The 16,023-nt window shown below is 46.5% G+C and overlaps 1 protein-coding gene across 6 annotated transcripts in view; it reads left to right on the forward strand.

The window, feature by feature from the left end:
- SMARCA4 (SWI/SNF related BAF chromatin remodeling complex subunit ATPase 4) overlaps positions 1–16,023 on the forward strand; it is a 77,785-nt gene that overhangs the window by 9,985 nt on the left and 51,777 nt on the right. For all 6 annotated transcript variants that reach the window (XM_080930520.1, XM_080930518.1, XM_080930519.1 and 3 more), the window contains exons 2-11: positions 4,621–4,870; positions 6,250–6,382; positions 7,064–7,468; positions 7,717–7,815; positions 8,933–9,191; positions 10,409–10,535; positions 10,963–11,136; positions 13,047–13,220; positions 14,515–14,682; positions 14,791–14,841. In XM_080930520.1, the coding sequence (XP_080786646.1) occupies positions 4,649–4,870; positions 6,250–6,382; positions 7,064–7,468; positions 7,717–7,815; positions 8,933–9,191; positions 10,409–10,535; positions 10,963–11,136; positions 13,047–13,220; positions 14,515–14,682; positions 14,791–14,841 (1,812 nt within the window). In that variant the 5' untranslated portion in view covers positions 4,621–4,648. The remainder of the gene's footprint in view (positions 1–4,620; positions 4,871–6,249; positions 6,383–7,063; positions 7,469–7,716; positions 7,816–8,932; positions 9,192–10,408; positions 10,536–10,962; positions 11,137–13,046; positions 13,221–14,514; positions 14,683–14,790; positions 14,842–16,023) is intronic.

Genomic DNA, 16,023 nt, shown 5'->3' on the forward strand with positions numbered 1-16,023 from the left:
TGAAGTCGGTTCAGGACTACTGTTGATCAGAGGCCATAGCAGTCAAATGCCCTTGCTTTCGGTTCATTGTCAGAGGGGAAGTTGACTTTTACTGGGTTTGGGATTTTAAGGTGATGATGAACTAGAGTTTTCTGATGCTGTTTGCAGGTTTGCCTCAGCTTTACTTCACTCTAGCTGCCTAGGAAGTAGAAGATCCAATAGGATTAAAGCTTTCTTCAGGTAGCAAGCTTTGTTCTTGGACCTGGGTTCCTTCAGAACTTTTTTTTTTTTTTTTTTTTTTTTTTTGTTGTTGTTGTTGTTGGTTTTTTTTTTTTTTTTTTTTTTTTTTTTTTTTTTTTTTTTTTTTTGAGACAGGGTTTCTTTGTGTACCCCTGGCTGTCCTAGAACTAGCTCTGTATGTAGACCATGCTGGCATTGACATCAGATCTACCTGCTGGCCTCCCACCCACCTACTCTGTTTTTTCTTCTGTTAAGTCTTAAAACTGAATGGAAACAGTATAGACTTAAAAAAACAATGTCTGTAAGTGTGGTTACATGGCGACCACATTTGTTACCTGTGCCTGTATGTGGAGGCCAGAAGATATATATTGGATTGCCTGGAACTGAAGTTATAGACAGCTTTTCCCTGCCCTGTGGGTGCTGGGAATTGAACCTAGTGCCTTTGGAAGAGCAGCCAGTGCTCTTGTTTTTACTCTGGAGCCATTTCTCCATCTCCAGAAGCAGTTTGCATTTTTAATCTGCTATTTAGAAAACTGTCTCCTCTGGCTGGAGAGATGGCACAGTGATTAGGAGCACTGACTGCTCTTGTAGAGGTTCTGAGTTCAAACCCCAGCAACCACCTGGTGGCTCACAACCATCTGTAATGAGATCTGATGCCCTCTTCTAGTGTGTCTGAGGATAGGTACAGTGTACTTATATATAATAAATAAATAAATCTTAAAAAAAAAGAAAACTGTCTCCTTTTCAGATGAAAAGTTTTACAATTTTTTGTTTTGTTTATTTTTGAAGACAGTTTCCCAGGTTTATATCAAATTGGCTATGAAACCTCAAGAATATATTAAGGCATTGTCAGGAAAGGTGATTTAGATAAAAGAGAATTGTATCTCAGACCCTGTCTCAGGCTAGTTGTTATAATGTTTTTTGGACTGGATAGCTACAAATCCAGGTGGATCTCTTGAGTTCCAGGCCTGTCTGATCTATATAATAAGACTTTGTCTTCAAACATTATCAAACCAAACAAAAACCATACCATGTGTGTAAGTATTTTTCATTGTGTGTGTGCGCGCACGCGCGTGTGCACACATACACACACACACACTTGGATTGAATGCCCATGGAAGCCAGAAGAGGATATCAGATTCTCTAGAGCTGGAATTATAGAGGCTGTCAGCCACCCAGTGTGGGTGCTGGGAGCTAAACTCAGGTCTTACAGAAGACAGCAAACCCCTCCCCCCTTTAAAAAAAATGTATTTATTATATATGCCGTGTTCTGCCTGCATTTATGCCTGCAGCCAGAAGAGGGCACCAGATCTCATTATAGATGGTTATGAACCATGGTTACTGGGAATCAAACTCAGAACCTCTGGAAGAGCAGCTGGAGCTCTTAACCTCTGAGCCATTTCTGTAGCCAGCCAGCCTCCCTCCTTCTCTTTATTTCTTCTTTCTTTCTTTCTTTTCTCTCTCTTCCTTCTTTCTTTCTTTCTTTCTTTCTTTCTTTCTTTCTTTCTTTCTTTCTTCTGGGCTCTGGCTATGCTGGAACCTGCTATGTAGACATTCTGATTTTGAGTTCACAGAGCTCCATCTGCCTCTGTCGCCTGAGTGCTGAGATGAAGGGCGTGAGCGATCACATGCACTTGAGCAGCAGACTTTCATAACTGCTGAGTCATTTCTTCAGCCTTTTATATTCTGTATTTATTTTTGTGTGTGTGTCTGTGTACTTTGTATGTAGAGCCTGCCTCAAATGTTAGACACCCAAGGTTATCCTCTGACCTTCACACACAATATACATTTATTTGAGTATGTGATAGTCCCTGGGCTTGTGTGTTGTCATGGCACAGGTCTGGAAGAAGACAGTTTATAAAACTCAGTTCTCTTCTTTTACTATTTGGGTCCTGGAATTTGAACTCAGATTAGGCTTGGCAGCCAGTGCCTTTACCTGTTGAATCATCTTGCCAGTCCCCTCACCCCAAACCCCATTTTTGAGATAGGCTCTTGCTGTAGCTTTCTGTGCCCGGTATCCTAAATGATAGGATTTCAGGTGTGCAATACCATGACTAGCCCTGAATTTGTCTTTTAAATGTTAATATATTTATTTCTTCTATTGTTGTGTGTTTGTATGTGTGTGCGAACGAGTGTATACGTTGTGTGGGCCAATAGAGGTGAGGATGGTGTTCTCCTTAGTTGTTGTTTACCTTACTCTTTGAAGCAGTTTCCTCCTGGATCTGGAACGTGTGACCCAGCCAGACTGACCAGCCAGCAGGTCCCTAGGGTCTTACTCTTATTGCTCAGATTATAGATGGGAACTGTTGTGTTCCGCTTTTACAAGAGTGCTGAGGATCAAAACTTGGTTCCTATGTTTATAGGACAGTTATTTTAACCATTAAGCTGATCCCAGTGTCAAATTTCAATGCTATCTTCATGTCATGGCCTTTTCTGGAAAGGCTGTGCCGTTTGCTAAGAGTTTACGTCTGTTGAATTTATGGAGTAGAGTTTCATGCTGTTTGAGTCTTGGTCTTTCTCTTTCCTTGTTAAATAGTAAGGTCAGTAAGCCTTAAGAGGTTTGAGGGGCAGACCAACACTCTACTCCTCAGCCCTTTGTATAGTGATCAGAAAGATGGCCTGGCAAAGTGTAGACCTTGTTCATGTCCTTACCCTCCGTGAGCACACTGATCCAGTTGGTTGATTACACTTTCTCTCCTTTCTCTTTCTTTTTTGTTTTGTTTACTTGTTTTGTTTTGAGATGGAGTCTATGTCATCTTGTCTGTTCTGAAACTATGTAGACCAGCAGACTTTGAACACACATTTGCCTGTTTGCCTTCTGTGTGTTAAGATTTAGGGTTTGAGCTACCACACCAGACTTGTTTTTGTTTTTGAGATACTATAGCTCAGGATGAACCTGAAGATTACTATATAGTCAAGGTTGACTTTTAATTTCTGGTCCCTTGCTTCCACCTTTTTGTTAAATTGTTTCTGCTCCCCATTAGAATCCTTTGATGGACTCATAGCCTCACCATCTATTGGCTCCTGGTTTTTCTATGGTCCCCAAGGTGATCTCTAGAGTGATGAACTCAAGATAGGCTTTGCGGGGGAGGGGCTGGAGAGATGGCTCAGCGGTTAAGAGCACTGACTGCTCTACCAGAGGTCCTGAGTTCAGTTCCCAGCAACCACATGGTGGCTCACAACCTTCTGTAGTGGGATCCAATGCCCTCTTCTGGTGTTTCTGAAAACAGCTACGGTGTAATTATATAAATATAATAAATAAATCTTAAAAAAAGAAACAAAAAGGACTTTGATAGCTGTGGGTTAGGGGCTAGAACTGTGTGGTGTTCTTCCCAGATCACTTCTAGAGCGGGAAGGTAAGTAGCTTAGCCATCATTTAGCTTTTAGGTTAAAAGAATACCAACTTGTCTCCCTTGGCTGTACGTAGATGCTTCAATGAATCAAGGTCTGAAGTCTTATATGTGGGCAGTATTTTTCTCTTTTCCTTTTCTTTGTTTTTTTCTTGTCCTCATTTTTGTTTTTGTTCTTGTTCTTTGTTTGTTGTTTGAGCCAGGGTCCCTGTGGCACGCTGGCTGGTCTGGAAGTAAGTCTGTGTAGAGCAGGTGGTTTCAAACTCACAGAGACCCACCTGCCTCTGCCTTCCACTGCTGGGATTAAAAGTGTGTGCCACCATGTCTGGACTGTTAGTCTGGACTGGTCCTCAAGGGTCATGGGCCCTAAGGAGAACCTCAGGCTTCCTTTTACCAGTTGTTATCTCTGTAAAGACAAGTTAAAGGTTTTGACAAGTTAGTGGCTTTGCTTGGAAGTATAAAGGGAGTTTCCCTCCGTGTTGGCCTTTGTGGACTGGAGGATGGTTAGAGCTCACTGATTTGTGTGTGTGTGATCTTGGAAGTAATGGGAGGGTGTTCTCCCTCTGACCACATCAGGGTAGCTTCCTAGTGTGGTTATTGAACACACCCAGCAAGTCAGTTTCACCAGTCTGCTACTTTAACTACCATATGATATTTAGATAAGACTGGGGCAGTACCCAGAAGTAATTTGGTGGTGGTGGTGTGTGTGTATAGGGGGTGAGACAAGGTCTTACTATGCAGTCCTGGCTGGCCTGGAACTTGTGTAGACCAGCCTGAACTCAAAATAAGAGGTTCTCTGACTCCTATTACTGGGGTCATGGACCTGTACCATCATCCCCTGCTTTCTGAGCTGATTTCTTTTCCTGAGATAACATTGTTTTCTCCAAAGAGAATAAAAAGTTTGGAATAAAGGTTTGTTATAAGGCCTGTAAGGTGGGGTACTGTGGGCTGGGTGAATCTGACTGACTTTTGGGCCTTTTTTTTTTGCTGTTCTTGACATAATCAAATCCATGTCCCAGATTCTAGGATGACCAGAATTTCTTTCCAACAGGAGACCACTGCCCGTAGCTCCTGTGAAGATGTCTACTCCAGACCCACCCCTGGGTGGAACTCCTCGGCCTGGCCCTTCCCCAGGCCCTGGTCCTTCACCTGGTGCAATGCTGGGCCCTAGCCCTGGCCCCTCACCAGGTTCTGCCCACAGCATGATGGGGCCAAGTCCAGGACCTCCTTCAGCAGGACATCCCATGCCCACTCAGGGGCCTGGAGGGTACCCCCAGGACAACATGCATCAGATGCACAAGGTAGGCATCCTGTGATCTCATTCCTGTGTTCTGTCCCTGAGACTTGCCTGAGGCTGCCAAGGAACTCTCCTGTCCTCAGGCCTTGGTCTTCTCTTAGGACTGGCTGCAAGTAATGTCAGCATTTTTCTGGGCCACAGAGGTTGGGGTGTAAGAAGACAGGGTTGAAGACAGCAGGAGGGTTCATCATAGTGACGTTGTTAGTCGTTCCTCTTCCCTGCAGGGTTGTCCCTGTGTTTGCTTCCTATTCCTGCTTCCACATATAGGCTGTGTTCCCTGTCCACAAATGATTGGACCTCACATGTCTGTCTCATTCTTCTGCCTGGGTTGTCCTTGTGCTCTGCTTCTTAGACATCTCCATCTCTGGCTCCCCAGTTCCTGGACTATTCTGTCATCTTAGTAGAGCATTTATCTGGCTCTTTTCCCCCCATGAAGGAAGCTCTGGGTCACATGTATGAGCCTACTGTCTGGTTTACAGGGTCTTTCATGTGTCGCAAGCTACATCTCCTTTATCTGTGTTCCTTCTAGTGTTGCTCACATGCTACTGCCTCTGATAGGTGCCCATTGGACACCTACTATATATCTAGAAATCTGTGTACTGGAGTCCTGGCTGACAGCACCTCACCAAGCCCCTTCTATGCTGTAGGCAACATTGTTGCTCAGCATAAACAGTCTTGGGAAGCTTGCATACAGCGGTGACCCCACAGGAAGCTGCCCCCATGTCCCTATCTCAGCTTCCTTTGTTACAGCTATACTGAGTATGGCTTTGGTGTCACTCTGCTTCATCACATGCTGGCCTCTGAGTTTTTGCAGATCACAATGCTCAGTAACCAGTCCAAGTTCATAGAAGGGTCTAGGAGATCTCCCATTGCCCTGGGAGGCATACAGACTTCCAAAGATGCCATGTGTCACCCCCTCCCCCAATTTGCACCACCAGCATCCTGCAAACAGTGTGCTGTCTCAGTAGTGTGACAGTTCTGTATCCTTTCCTAAGCTAGCAGCTGCTGAGACCTTGAGGACAGTGGGACATCTGACTGTTGTCTTTATATACAGCAGACCTTTTTGCAGTCTACTTGATTTAGTTTCCAACAGTGAGGGCTTCAGCCCTTGGTTTCCAGCAAGTCTCCTTGGCACAAAGTGCAAGGGACCAGGGCATCTTTCTTTGTGGGTCTTACTGGTTTGAAAGACAGCTCCATGTCTCCACTGCCTAAGTAGTAACCTTGTCTGTCCTGACACTCAGAAGTTGTGAGTGTGCCTCAGAGCTAGCTCTCTGGCACCTTTGGGTAGACCTCTGTGGTCTTCTTTCTCAGATTTGCTTCTTCCTGAGCTTTGTGCAGCCACCTCTTGTCCTTGGCTGACCTGTGTCCTTGTACATCTCATAGCCTATGGAATCCATGCACGAGAAAGGCATGTCTGAGGACCCACGATACAACCAGATGAAAGGGATGGGCATGCGGTCAGGGGCCCACACAGGCATGGGACCTCCACCTAGTCCCATGGACCAGCATTCTCAAGGTACAGTCTGGGTTTTTTGTTTTATGTTCATGTGCCTGGAGCTCAGATATTTGCTTTCCTCAGTGGGGATTTCAAGGGTATTTAGTACAATTGAGTTGTGGGGAGGCCTGCCTTGTGAGGTGTGGCCAGTGCTCAGTATAGCCCTCTTGACTTAGAGCAGTCTCTGAGCAGTCTTGAACACTGAACAGGTGGAACAGAGATGATTGATCAGCGTGGTGTTTGAGGTCAGGGCTTAGTGGAGCCTGGGGATGAGCAGCTCATAGTGGTGCTGTGAACACTGCTTTAGGCAAGTTGGCTTTTCTACATGGGGATGATTGATATTATAGATGACTTGTTGAGTCCTCCCTGTCACCAGGGGCAGTCCTCCCTGTTATAAGGTACCAGGTCCTGGGATTCATAGGAATGACAGTGGAGAAGCTGGCCTGGCCAGAGGACAGCTTGATGGAGCCTGGTTTGCAGTTTTTACCTTTTGCATTGATTATCTGTACCAATGAAACATGTACTCAAGCTCATGACCACATTAGCTGCTGGGCTGAGGCTCTGACTCAGCTACCTCCCTCTGGGTGCTTCTGGTTTGACTCAGGAGAATAATATCTCCAGGAATGCCAGGTGGTATAGATGTGATTTAGCAGTCGTAGATGCATGCTGATGAGTGACCACTGAACTAGTCTTTCCCTGCAGGTTACCCCTCACCCTTAGGTGGCTCTGAACATGCCTCCAGTCCTGTCCCAGCCAGCGGCCCATCTTCAGGCCCCCAGATGTCCTCTGGGCCAGGAGGAGCCCCACTAGATGGTTCTGACCCCCAGGCCTTGGGACAGCAAAACAGAGGCCCAACCCCATTTAACCAGAACCAGCTGCATCAACTCAGAGCTCAGATAATGGCCTACAAGATGTTGGCCAGGGGCCAGCCATTGCCTGACCACCTGCAGATGGCCGTGCAAGGCAAGCGGCCAATGCCTGGAATGCAGCAGCAGATGCCAACACTACCTCCACCCTCAGTGTCCGCCACAGGACCCGGACCCGGACCCGGACCTGGACCTGGCCCAGGTCCTGGACCAGCCCCTCCAAATTACAGTAGACCCCATGGTAAGGCCTACATCCCTGCCCCTGGAGTAGGGAGAATGCTCAGTGTGGGTGATAATGGCGGCCAACCCTGCCTCCCAGCTAGTGGTACCTAGAACTGCTGTGATGAGTGGGGTTGTGTCTACATAAATGCCATTTATCCATTTCTCTGGTTGTATTGTCTTGGGTGGGTATGTTCCCTGAGCTGATGAGTGTAGGCCAGCAGGTTTGAATACAGTCCCATTTATGGTGCTTTCTTTCCTTCAATGTAGGTATGGGAGGGCCCAACATGCCTCCCCCAGGACCCTCAGGCGTGCCCCCTGGGATGCCTGGTCAGCCACCTGGAGGGCCTCCCAAGCCATGGCCTGAAGGTAAGTTTCTTTTCTATTGGTGACATGCCCAACCTCTTGTCACGAAACTAAGCTATGCAGGACTTCAGATATTAGGCTACAGCTTTTCACCCCAGAAACCTTAGATTTTTCTGTGGACTTCTCTGGGGTTCAGCTGGGGTCTGCAGGGTAGGCATTGTCCTGCAGTCTCCTGCAGGGGATGTGTCTACAATGGGGCTCTAGGAGAGGCTGGTTATAGCTGTGACAACAGACACGCTTACTCAGGATAAAGGGCTTCTGAGCTTAGGGGAACAGGTGTCCAGCATGGTTTTTCTTTCTCTAGAAAACACCCCCAGGTAGAGGGCATAATAGTTCAGTATCCTGTCAACTTTGCTAATTGACAAATGTGACTTTGGCCCTGTCCTCCCAGAGTTGATTCTGGAAAGTTTAGTTGGATATTTCAAGGTCTTCATTTGGTTAGAACAGTGTACCTTGACTGTCTTCTTGGGGTCTGAGGTGGATCATTGTTTATTGAAATCTGGTTTGTTTGGATGTGAACTAGAGTCATTCTCTCCATCTGAGAGAGAAACCATCGAAGACCCTCAGTAGATACCTGACATGCAGAAAGCAGCAAATCCTACACATGCTGTTTGCTTTCTTCATACACTTCCTGTTTATCAAGCAGAGTAACGAGAACTAATGATAAAACACATCGGCCAACATAGATTAAGCAGAAGCAGTCTCAGGACAGTGTGCACCGAACCTGTCCTTGTGATGCTGCTGGGAGGAAGCAGTTAATGATGCAAAAGTAGAATTCGGGTGTAGCTATTGAGAACAGCACACAATTGAAACTTAGTAATCATTTGTTTCTGGAATTTTCCATTTAATATTTTTAGACTGCCATTGACCAAGGGCAATTGAAATGTCAGAGATGAAGCTGCTCAAGGGGAGGGTTGGGCTTCTCTGGAGGAAAGACAGGGTCCCACTGTCACTGTGAAGCTAGGCACAGAAAAAGTAAACACCGGGTGGTTAAGGTGGAGCTGTGGGAGAACTGAGCTGGCTGGTATGAGTGTTGGGGCTCTGGCCTAAGTGAGAGGTGGCTAGAAGGGCAGTCCCGGGGGCCCAGAGGTCAAGCAGCATACTCCACTTGCCTCTCCAGGACCCATGGCCAATGCTGCTGCCCCCACAAGCACCCCACAGAAGCTGATTCCCCCGCAACCAACAGGCCGCCCTTCACCTGCACCTCCTGCTGTCCCGCCTGCTGCCTCACCTGTAATGCCACCACAAACACAGTCCCCAGGGCAGCCAGCCCAGCCTGCTCCATTGGTGCCACTGCACCAGAAGCAGAGCCGCATCACCCCCATCCAGAAGCCCCGGGGCCTGGACCCTGTGGAGATCCTACAGGAGCGGGAGTACAGGTGAGCACCCAAGTGCTGCACTGCCAGTGTGGATGCCAGGGACAGGGGAGTGCTCTCTGGTCTTCTTAGGCTCCGTCCAGTCTAGAGCCTTTGCATAGGCTGGTGCAAGTGAGGTGGTGACCACTCCTGTGGTGCCTGGTCCCACTCCCTCTGTGCCTTGCACTTGTGCTCTGGCATTGCTGCCAGTGCCTACTGCTTTATCCTTTCTAATGGGACTGTGAACCACAAGAAAACAGGCAATTTTTTGGCCCCATTCATTGTTAAGACTATATGAGAAACTGCCTTGATACACAATAGGTGCTCCATAAATAACTGTAAGGAGATAAAGTAAGGAACTTTTCCCACATAGGGTTACTGGGAGGGTTAACCAGTAGACAAAACATGGATGCCCATGGAATTTGTAGACTTCCACAGCCCTGTGTCTCATACTGAAGCTGGGCTGCCTAATGCCCCAAGCCAACTCTCATTGCCTTATGGGATTAGCACGTAGTTAAGTCACTGTTCTAGTTTGCTTTTCTATTGTTGTGATAAACCCTCCTCTCTAGTTTATCTCACCATAAATTTCTAGGAGCATTACTGAGGGAAGTAACTCAATCAGGACCTGATGCAGAGACTGTGGAGGAACACTGCTTACTCTTGCTCTCCAGCTCATGCTCACACAGCTTCCTCATATAGTTCAGACCTACCTCCTAAGAGCCATGCTGCCAGGGCATGTATGGTTCTGTATGTATGCCTTTGAGCACAGTTCTCAAGAAGCAGAGGCAGGTGGATCTTCATGACTTTGAGGCCAGCCTGGTCTTCTAAGCAAGTTCTAGAACAGCCAGGGCTACATAGAAAAATCCTGTCTTGAAAAAAAATTTTTTTTTATGCTTTCACAGTGGGCTGGACATCTGATCCTTGCAGTTGAGAGTCCCTCTTTCCAGGTGACTCAGAGTTGTATCATCTTGACAATAAAGACTAACAAGGGCAGTTGTCAAGTCTTAGACTTGCTTTGGTCCCAGCAGGCCTGTTCTCAGGAGCATTCTGAGGCTGCTTGCCTCTGTTTGGTGAGATAACTGGGGTCCTTTTCTGAAGAGTCCCCTCTCATAGCTGGGCTGGGTCTGCCTTTTTTGATGAACAAATTTCTTATAGACTCTAGCTTTAAAGACAGGGACCAAGTAAGTGACTTCTTGTAGACAGATAGTCCTCACTACCTTTCTTCCTCTGTCTCTGCCCAGGCTGCAGGCTCGAATTGCACATAGAATTCAGGAACTTGAAAACCTCCCCGGGTCCCTGGCTGGGGACCTTCGAACCAAAGCAACCATCGAACTCAAGGCCCTTAGGTTGCTGAACTTCCAGAGGCAGGTGGGTCTGTGGGCTCAGGCTTTTGTGTCAGTGGGGATGCTGGGTTCCAAGAGTGCTTTGAGGAATGTTATCTGGGATACCTGCATGTTTGGGGCAGTCAGGACTCCAAGAGTTAGTTTGCTGTCATGACCCATGCTTTGGCAAGACCTGGCCATGCATAGCCTGTCCGTACATGGGTGTGGGCTCCTGAGGTTATAGTTGGCAACTGAAAGGCTGGGGGCCCGGTGAGTCCCTTCCTCAGTGAACCGTGTGGGATCAGGAAAGTCCTGACCTCTGCTCTGTTCTTTGCTTGTCCTACCTGCTGCCTCCCAGGTGTCCCGCGTATTCCAGGTAGTTTGTTGTAGGAGCGTCTCCCAGCCCCTGCTCATCACTCGCTCTGCACAAACTCACCATGCCTAATGCTAGTTTCTCACTCTCCACCCCAAAGCTGCGCCAGGAGGTGGTGGTGTGCATGCGAAGGGACACGGCCCTAGAGACAGCCCTCAATGCCAAGGCCTACAAGCGCAGCAAACGTCAGTCGCTTCGGGAGGCCCGCATCACTGAGAAGCTGGAGAAGCAGCAGAAGATTGAACAGGAGCGCAAGCGCCGCCAGAAGCACCAGGTGTGTTTGTCTTGCAGGGTGTGCTCTGCTGATGAGTCTCCATGTGGCTTAGCCAGAGTGTCCTGAGCATAGCAGTGTGCCAGTGCACAGGCCAAACGTAAGAGAGGAGCAGTGATCAACACGCAGGCTCAAGAGGTGGGAGAAGAAGTGTGGGGACTTCAAAGAACGGGCTCAGTGAGGTTTCTGTGAGGAGGCAGAGCAGAGAGACTTGAGCAAGGGTGCCATGCTGAGGAGGGGCAGTGGCCTGGGGATGGAACATGCTCCCATGTTTCATCTAGAAACAAGGATGGGGTAGTGGGCAAAGAGCCACAGGGAATCCACAAGAGACTGCAATTTTCACAGTCCTTAAAGGACATGAAAGTCTATTGTCAAATAGGCTTGTTACTGAATCAGTCTGCTCATGTGTTCATTTGTTTTGTTTATTTTTGTTAAGATTTATTTAGATTTCCGCATATTTATTTTACTTGAACATGACTTGCATGTCTGGTACCCAAGGAAGTCAGAAGACAGCAGCATCGTATTCCTTGGAATTGGAGTAAAAGATGGTGGTTAGCTACTATGTAGATGCTGGTAATTGAACCCATGTTCTCTGCTGGAGAAAAAAAAATACTCTTAACCACTTAGGCATCTTCTAGCCTTGTTTGTTTGTTTGGTTTTTGTTGTTGTTTTCCTGAAACAGAGTCTTTGTTAAGTAGCCCTGTTGTGGTATCCTCTATATAACCCACACTGGCCTCAGACTCAGTAATCCTTGTACCTCAGCTTCTTGCAGGCTAGGATTACAGATGTCACCATGCTGGGCTTGGTTGCTCATTTATAGTTTATATATTTTAAAATCAATGACTGTTTATTCTAGGATATAGTATGGTTATTCAGAAACTAAGGCAGAAATATAGGTTTAAGGGCAGCCTGACCTTAAGACGTAGTTCATTGAGAGAATACTTGTTCAACACACACAACATAGTCATAGGTTCAATTTCTATCTCCACACATAAGAAAATGCAAAAAGTCAATGCTCAGTGTTAATCGTGGTTAACATTTTGGCAGTTATTCTATTTTCTTTGTGTGTGTATATATTAATGAGACATTAAATGCTGGAGCTGTTATGATGACTCAGTGGGTAAAAGTTAACTGCCTACCGTTTCAGTAGAATCCAGATAATTGGTCTATGATTCATCTGTGCAGTAGTTGTCACTGTACCCCCATTTGGAATACACCATAACTTCTTTGCTTTCTTGAGTCAGGTGCTCACTCTTAGTTCAGGGTGGCTTGGAATTAAGTGATCCTTCTGCCTCTACCTACCAAGTGCTGGGAGTATAGGTGTGTACCACCCTACACCCAGTCTCGGGGCTAGCTTTTTACATTTCATAATTAAAAGTTGCCCTGGTAGTCCTGGAGTCAGTGCTGTGTCAGGATAAGTTTCTCTAAGGGACACAGTTGAGCACAGGGTGGGAATAGAAAACATGTTTAGAACTTGATTTATAGGGTCAAGTTGCCTCTGGGAAGAGGTTTACTTGAGAGAGCTGCAGAGGTGTGCCTTTGATCCCAGTACCCAGGAGACAGAGGCAGTGGATCTCTGAGTTTGAGGCTGGTCTGGTCCACATAGTGAGTTTCCGACAGCCAGATTACAGAGTGAGACCTTGTCTCTAAACCATCCCCAACAAAAAAAGGACAGGTTCACTTGGTGTTCCCAACTGTTATATCTAAGGGCCCTTGTCATTACACAGGACAGAGGTGACATGGTGGCCTTATTATGTGAACAGTACCTTTTCCTTAAGATGCTAACAAAGGAACCAGAGCTCCGTGAATGCTAGGGAAATGCTTTGCCATTGAGCTCGTTCCCAGTGCTCCTCTGTCTTTAAACAAGCTGTGGGTACAGTTTTGCCTCAACCCTCGACGTTGTCTCTCTGCAGGAGTACCTCAACAGCATTCTGCAGCACGCCAAGGACTTCAGGGAATATCACAGATCAGTCACAGGCAAACTCCAGAAACTCACCAAGGCTGTGGCCACCTACCATGCCAACACCGAGCGGGAGCAGAAGAAAGAAAATGAGCGCATTGAGAAAGAACGAATGCGGAGGCTTATGGTACGCACCAGGGTTCTTGCTCTTGATTTCTTGTGTGTTCTAGATGTGGCAAATGCTAGGTTTCACACCAGGATTATATGTAGATGTAAGTCTTGGTTTAGAAGTGGAGCTGAAGGAAGAGCCACATGGATTTGGGAGGCAGGGGTCTGGGCCTCATGAGAGCTACAGAAGGTACAATGAAGATTCTGTCCAGATGAGTCCCACTGACATTTCATCATGGTGGAGTTGATAACTGGACAGATACTGCTACTGGCTTTGGGTTTGTCCCTAGCATGTATACTCGGGAAACAGAAGGGACCAGAATAGTTCCTATCTTCATGAGGCTCATGGTTGCCCCTGAACAAAACAGTCATAGTATAATTGGGTAGAAACAGTGAGACAGGCCCAGGGCTAGGCAGCTGTCAGAGTGACTTGGGGTAGAAATTGTGGGGTGGGTTTATTGCACCGTAGGGAGAAGAAAGAGCCCAAGAAGGAGAGAAGGGCAAGGAAGCAGGACACCAAATAAAAGGTACATTCAGTGGCCTCTGGGGCTTAGTGTTGTCATGGTGCTTGACAATAGGACACTGGGTCCAAGAGCTGGCAAGGTTGGATCAGGTAGGACTTTGCAGGCCACCAGGAAAGAAAGATTACTGAAAGAGCACCCAGAGAAAGTTTCTGTTGTGTAGTGTTTTTTGTTTTAGTTGAGATAGGGTTTCAGTATAGCCCTGGCTGGCCTCTATATAAACCAGGCTGTAGTTAAACTACTTAAGATTTACCTGTTGCTGATTCCCAAGTGCTGGGATTGCAGGCATACAACATGATGCCCAGCTCCAACAAATTCAAGGCTGAGATTTGTGGAGATGGGCCCAGATTGAGTAGAAAGAAGGGGGTTGAGATTCTTGGTGATAGGGCCTAGTACAAAGGTTGGGATTTGTGATATGTTTTTTTGGAGAGAGAGTCCTGAATTCTCTTTGGTATTATTTATTTATTTATTTATTTATTTATTTATTTATTTATTTATTTAGAGAGGGTTTCTCTGTAGCTTTGGCTGTCCTGGAACTCACTCCGTAGACCAGGCTGTTCTTGAACTCAGGGAGATCTGCCTCTTGAATGCTTGAATGCCTGTGCCACTGCTGCCCTGCTAGAGCTCACATCCTGTGTGAATGGCTCATGACAAGACCTGTATTGTCCGACAGTGCCCTTGAGATTCAGCATGGTGTTGGGCAGTAGATATAATAGTACTCATGGATGAGATTCTACAGTCCTCAGGTGTGCACCCCATAAGACTGTGTTTCACCCTGCCTTGGTTTTACAGGCTGAAGATGAGGAGGGCTACCGCAAGCTCATTGACCAGAAGAAAGACAAGCGCCTGGCCTACCTCCTGCAGCAGACAGATGAGTATGTGGCCAACCTCACAGAGCTGGTGCGGCAGCACAAAGCTGCCCAGGTTGCCAAGGAGAAGAAGAAGAAAAAGAAAAAGAAGGTTCGCTGGGCCTGACTAAGCACGGGCACCCCCTTGGAACTGGCTTGGTTGTATGCTTCATGGCCTGGGCTGTAGGGTCAGGCTGACCTTGTCTTTCTTTATTTGCAGAAGGCAGAAAATGCTGAAGGGCAGACACCTGCCATTGGACCAGATGGTGAGGTGAGAAATGAGACATTTTTTACAGAAATGCTAGCTGGCCCTGTGACACATGCTTTTTTCAGTTAGTTTCTTTAAAAATACTTTTAAGTTACGTTTTTATTTAGTGGGGGCAGTGATGAAGGTTTTGTCTTCTTGGGGTGGCATTCACATACATGGTTGTCTTGTTTCCATCTCCCGTGCTGGACTTACAAGTATGGGCACTCTGCCTAGCTGCCTCCACTTAGTTGGGTTTTGTTTTTTAATTATATTTTTGTATGTTTGTGCACATGGCTGCACTCTGGCATTTCCTAAGCAGCTTGGACTGTAGGCATGTGTTGTTGTACCCAGATGATAAGCTTATTTCTGAGCCAACTCCCCTTCTGTCTGTTTCTAAAGTCAGTAGTTTTACGTCTGTCAGCCATCATGGATTTGTTTGTTTAGTTTTAGAACACACAGGACATCCATTGAGTACCTGTCCGGTGCTCTTGTGTACATGTATAGGCTAAAGGCAACTTTGAGTGTCATCCTAAGAAACCTGGTCCACTTCCTTTGAAACGATGTTTTTATTAACCTAGAACACAGCAGTTTATCTGGAGTTTGGCCACAAGTCCCTGAGATCCTCCTGTGTCTGCCTCCCAGTGTTGACATTACTAGTGGCCTGCCTTTTGTTGTGTGTTCTGGGGCTCAAACTCAGCTGTTTATGCTTGGGAAGCAAGCTCTCTACTGCTACCGTCTGTTGAAATTGAGTCTCATTAGCCCAGACTCACCTTGCAATCTCTGTTTGGCCAAAGATGACCTTGAATATCTGGTCTCCTTGTCTTCCACATCAGCATTATGGCAGTACAGGTGTGGATGAACTACTGTATATATTGTTCTACCCTTTTAATTAAAATTTTTAACTAACAAATTAGTTACTCCTTTTGAGACAGGGTCTTACTGAGTAACCATGCCTAGCCTAGATGAAACTCATTGAGTAGATAGAATAAGCTAACCTCAGTCTTACAGAAATCTGCCTGTTTATGCCTCCTGGGTGCTAGGCCACCATGCCTGACAAACCTTTTTTTTTTTTTTTCTTAATATTTTTGAGTGTTTTGCCTGTGCATATATCTGTGTACCATGTGCATGCCTGGTTCCTGAGTTTAGAGAAAATGTCATGTCCTTGGAATAATGAATGGTTGGGAGCTGCCATGTGGGTGCTGGGAA

This window comes from Micromys minutus (assembly GCF_963924665.1).
Source record: "Micromys minutus genome assembly, chromosome: 16".
In the NCBI taxonomy this organism is placed as follows: domain Eukaryota; kingdom Metazoa; phylum Chordata; class Mammalia; order Rodentia; family Muridae; genus Micromys; species Micromys minutus.